The following is a 5490-nucleotide window of genomic DNA, read 5'->3' on the forward strand; positions in this document are numbered from 1 at the left end:
ACGGTTTTGTTTAAAATATTTACACAGTCGGGATCGTTTCGTGTTTAAGCCAGTGTAGGCATTTAAACAACAGTTGTGACCCAATTGCTGATTTTTTTTACTGAATTGTAAGTATATCGGCATTGTTTAAAGAATAGCTTTTTACAATACTGTACTATGGCAGTATGGGACCATTTTCATTTTTAACGGCAAGAAGTCAGTTATTGAACTTTTTGACAGTCGGCAAAACTGTTCAAGCTTAAACAGCTGTTGATGTTTACGTTTTATTAAATAAATTTTTTCAGTTGTGAAGCATTTAAATATCAAATCATGATGCAAAAATTTAAAGGTAAAACCGCTGATTTACACACAAAATAAAGCGAGCAACACCAAAAGGGAATATGAAAAATCGCGTCGACAAAAGTTTCCGTGTATAAACACAGACTATCATAACAAAAATGTTTTCAAATTTTCAATCTCACAAATACATTTTCACTTTCAGTCCATGGTACAATAATTACAGGTATTGTCTTCCCTGAGAGTGCATATTCCGATCTGCCTTATTTGAAAAATATTATTGTTGTCCACACTAAAAGGTTAGTGCTAGGGAAAAGGGATATTTCCTTACCCCATATACCATAAATGTACACATATTTTTTTTAACAAATCTTCTTGCCGAGGACTTATTAAATTTGCAAAAGCCGAAAAAAACCTTTGCTTAGTAAATAAATTTGAAATTTGTGTGGCTGACTTCATTTCAAAGGTTTTTCCTTTTGTTTTGGAAATTTATAAAAATTAAATTGAGCGAAACCAAAAAGCAAAGCCAAATAAAAGTAAAAGAATCAACATTTAATTGCGTCAAAATGAAAATAAGAGAGCACGAATTTCGATGTGAAGCAAAACTCTCTGGGAAGACAAAAACTGTAATTATTTTACCATGCCTTTAATTATCGTACCATGGTTTTATACCTTGATTATGTAATGAAAGGTTTTGTAAGAAAAAGTTTCTCTCGCTCTAATTCTATCAATGACACTCCCACCCTACTCCTAAAAAGAAAAACAGTGATATTTCTTTCTGATCGTTAGACTTCAGAAAGAGACGAAATTCCCTTAAAGGCCGAAATATATTTGTCGATATTCGTGGAGACAGCACTTCTCATTTGACGATGTAGATCACGTTCCCTGCCTCAGTCGTTCAATAGCTGTGTGTTCTTTTTATTCTTCCCGGGTTCGACCGGTACGAATCGCCAATGTTTAATATTCTGGCGGTTGCATAATCTCCCCAGCACACTAAAAGTGCAACATCAAAGAACTCGAATTACCATATTCGAAGCAATCGAGCCATAACCGCGAAAGAAACGTAGCCTCCAAATGTTTTTATTTGTCGACTTTTTTTATAAATATTCCATAAGTTTTCCACAAACAATTAGCTCCTTCATATCCATCAACCACAAACAAAACAAATACAACTGAAAAAGCTCAACGTGGACCATTCATTCTTGAGTTAAGCGCCTTCTGACGTACGAAAATTTGGTATAGATATACATAGAAATATTTATTTTTAATAACAATCAGGCGTTATATTCGATGTAAATAAGCTTGTTTAAATTAGATAATTTTTGTTTTGCACACCTTTTTGTGGAATTAGCTACCATTTTAACAAGTGTGATCGAACTCTTCCCCTTTTTCTCCTGCTTCCAAAAACTATTCCTGTGGGTGGGAGTGTCAAATTTTAGAAAAACAGCTACTTGCAAGACCTTTAATAATTGAATCATGGTTTTATACCATGTTCGGACCGACATCGAAAACATATTTTTGTTGCTATAACTGGTTATCGACCTAAAACTTGTGTTTCCGTGCGTGTTTCTCTGAAAACTACTTGAAAACTCACGTTCCACTCATTCCAATCGGTGTCTGCTCTAGTTTTTTTCGATTATTTATCGAAGCGGAAGTCATATTTTATCATCTTTAATATGCTAATTCGGTTTTATTATTAATTGGCTGGCCAAATTAAAATATGAACAAAAGAAAACAGGTTGCTAATGATAAGAAAAGGAAAGACAAAGATTTTGATTTTTTTTCGTAGCAAAACTGTAAACAAAGGATAAAAGAAATGTCAACGAAAACACTAACAGCCGGTGCGAACAGTTTTGAGCCCACAATCCCAAAACTCGTTTTCAAAGTGTTTTCGTTATCGGTGCGAACATGGTATTACCTTTGAATATTTGTATCATGATATCAAATAATAAAATTATAGTTAAAATACCTATAAAAACACTTTTTAGTTTTTTCAAACTATAATTTTATTTTATACTTTTTAGTCTTTTGAAATCCTCCAATCAAAAGTATTGTGTCTGTATGTTTCTCATTCTGCCTAATTCTTTCAATGCATCGTTATGGCATTGGATTTTTCCAGTCAGTATCTAGCTGTCCAATTCCCCTATCCCAAGTCGTTCTAGTGATCTAACTCTAATAAGAGCGAGAAAGTCTTGACAATTTACGAATACCATACCGTTGCTCCTTGGTATACAACAGCGTAGTCCATAGTACTACCTTGCATCTTATGTACTGTTGAGCCCGTGATAGTATGACTGCCAGCATTCTCCTTTCAGCGATTCCGTACCTTGACTTTGCCGGAAACTGTATCAACTAGGGCTGTATTACAGGTTTACGGGTATGCCTTCATTCCCACTATGTCCATGTCATTGTAAAGCTCATACAGCTCATCGTTCCATCGTCTGCGGTACTCGCCCTCGCCAACGCGTAAAGGCCCGTAAATCTTCCGCAAAATCTTTCTCTCGAATACTCCAAGAGCCGCCTCATGCATCTGCGCCATATACCAGCACGGGCATGATGAGTGACTTATAGAGTGTGGTTTTCATATGTCGAGTGAGGACTCAGCAGGCTGTCAACTCCAGCAGCTTTGTAGCTTTTCAGCCGCGTTATTGCTATTCGTACCTCGTCATATTCAGGCGGTGGGGACATCGACTCCGTCATCATCGACTGGGTTCTTCTTCTCCGCAACTTTCCGTGCTGCTACCACTCAGTAGGTTGGAAAAGTGTTCCTCCAGAATTTAAGTACGTTCTGAACATCGGTAAGTAGGTCGCCATTGTTGTTCTTACAGGAGTACGCCCTGTTCTTGAAACCTTCCGTAAGTCACCTAACTCTCTGGTAAAATTTTCGGGCAATCTTCCTGTCGGCCAACATTTCAAGCTCTTTGCACTCACGTATTTCGGCCTCTCTCTGCTGATCATAGCAAATACGTCTCGCTTCCCTCTTCTGCGCCCGATCGCATCGTGGCCCTGTAGGCGGCATCTTTTTGCTCTGCAGCTTCCTGACACTCCTCATCGTACCAGCTGTTCTTTCGCGCTCGCTGAAATCCGACTACTTCTTCGGCGGCAGTACTTAATGAGCGGGAAATGTGGTTCCACTGCTCGAATATGTCGGTTTGTTGAAGAGTGCTCTTTGAGAGCAGGGGTGTGAGTCGAGTAGCGAATGGATTGGCTGTCTGTTTTGATTGCAGCTTTTACGTTAAGCTTTCCTTGCATATTTGGGTGCACATTTTTGCTGCACGGAAGTGGGTGCATATCTTGGCTGCAACAAGGTAGTTGTCCGAGTCGATGTTTGGGCCTCGGATTGTACGTACATCTAAAACACTGGAAGCATGCCTTCTGTCTCTCACAACATGATCGATTTGGTTTCTTGTTCTTCGATCCGGAGCCAGACACGTAGCTTGATGAATCTGTTTATGCTTGAACCTAGTACTGCATACTACCTTGTTTCGGGCCCCGGCGAACTCGATCAGCATCAGTCCGTTGTCGGACATTTTGTCGTGGACGCTGGATTTTCCGACGGTGGTTCCAAAGATCCCTTCCTTGCCCACCCTGGCATTGGAGTCGCCAAGCACGACTTTGATATCGCGGCGGGGGCAGAGCTCGTACGTGCGCTCCAAGCGCTCATAGAAGAGATCCTTGGATACCTCATCCTTCTGTTCTGTCGGAGCATGGGCGCAGATGAGCGAGATGTTTAAGAATCTGGCTTCGATGCGGATTATAGCTAGACGCTCGTCCACCGGGGTGAACGGCAGTGCTCAGCACGAACTTGCAACTTCCCCTCCAAATAAAATGGCAAAATTGTGCTCTCTCCTTGCACGTTTTACAAGTTTTTTGTCCAAACAATCGCGATTTGGTAACAATTGGAAAAATGATTATACACGAAAAGTATTGGATCAGAGCTATTAGCAATTTATTTCTTGGCCGTTTGCATAAAAGGCTCGCACTTAAATTTATATATTTAAATAAGCATGGTAGTTAAAGTTAAGCTTGGAAACCCTGAATAAGCAAAATAAGCATTTTCAAGCAAAAGCTTCAAATTTTTGGTCCTGCTCATAAGGCATACCCTGGCCTACCGCGAACGCAGTTTAACTTCTTCGAGCGGCCTCGACTGGTTCCAGTTGACCAGATTGACGCAGCATTGCAGAAAAAGACTCCAATGAAAAGAAATTTATGCATTTATTTTCGGAGGAGGATTAGTTAAAAAAAAAAAGTGATTGTAAAAGAAAGTGTTCGACTTATAATGCATTTAAACTACGTCACTTTGGCTCATTCGCACCTTGGTCATCTTCTTTCCAATCCTGTTTTATAAACTCCGCCCCTCTTTCGCCAATCATAATCGTCGGTGCATTCGTATTTCCGCGTGGCACATCGGGCATTATGCTGGCATCGGCCACTCGTAAGTTCTCCACGCCATGAAGTCGTAAGCGTGGATCCACACATGCACCCCGATCGCTACTGGGGCCCATTTTCACGGTGCCGGTCTGGTGATAGCCACCCTCTCCGAAGTATTTAACGTAGCAACGCCAGTAGGCTTCCGAACGGTACTCGTACTCATCGCACTCCTTGAGTGGTATACGCAAAAGGGTTGCATTTAGTTCCCGCATGGCCTTTGTGCCCTCTAAGCGTTCGATAAAGCGTATACCGCGCAATATAGTCGCCATGTCTTCGGGATCACTAAGATAATTCGAAAAGATGTGTGGATGATCAAGGTAATCGGAACTGCGCAGACGTATTTTGCCTACGGAGCGAGGCTTGGTCGACAACAATAAAAAGGAGATCAAATGTGACTTCCTTATTTGCCGAATTAAGCGCGCTGTGTACTTCTGGCCACGTCCCGCAAAATTTACTCTAATGGACTCAGCATCGCCTTGTTGGTGTAGTGCGTAGTGATATTGTACATCTGGTAAATCGCTATCACCTTTGGTGTTTATGAAGGTGGTGATACTATTGGATCCGTTACCCAATTGACTGTTGTTGCGAGTCAGGAATCGGTATAATAAATCGATGTGCCTCTTCTGCTCAAACGCGTCGAAAGATGTGTTTTCCAATTTAAACTGAACCCTTAGGGATATGTGATTGCCCAGATTTGAACCAACTGGCAGGTCGTGTATCACTGGTATGTCCAGCCTTTCAAGATGCTTGCGCGGTCCCACGCCCGATAACATCAGCAACTTG

General features: G+C 40.9%; 1 protein-coding gene across 1 annotated transcript; it reads right to left on the reverse strand.

The window, feature by feature from the left end:
* Positions 1-4571: 4571 nt before the first annotated feature.
* LOC118748267 (glucose dehydrogenase [FAD, quinone]-like) lies at positions 4572-5480 on the reverse strand. The gene has a single exon (XM_036482642.1). The coding sequence runs from the start codon at positions 5478-5480 to the stop codon at positions 4572-4574; it is 909 nt and encodes a 302-aa protein (XP_036338535.1).
* Positions 5481-5490: the final 10 nt, after the last annotated feature.

This window comes from Rhagoletis pomonella, unplaced genomic scaffold, assembly GCF_013731165.1.
Source record: "Rhagoletis pomonella isolate Grant_MI unplaced genomic scaffold, Rhpom_1.0 Rhpom_scaffold_00013, whole genome shotgun sequence".
NCBI classification, from domain to species: Eukaryota; Metazoa; Arthropoda; class Insecta; order Diptera; family Tephritidae; genus Rhagoletis; species Rhagoletis pomonella.

Coding starts and splice junctions, on each gene's coding strand:
- LOC118748267 (XM_036482642.1), bottom strand. CDS start 5,480: ATGTTATCGGGCGTGGGACCGCGCAAGCATCTTGAAAGGCTGGACATA.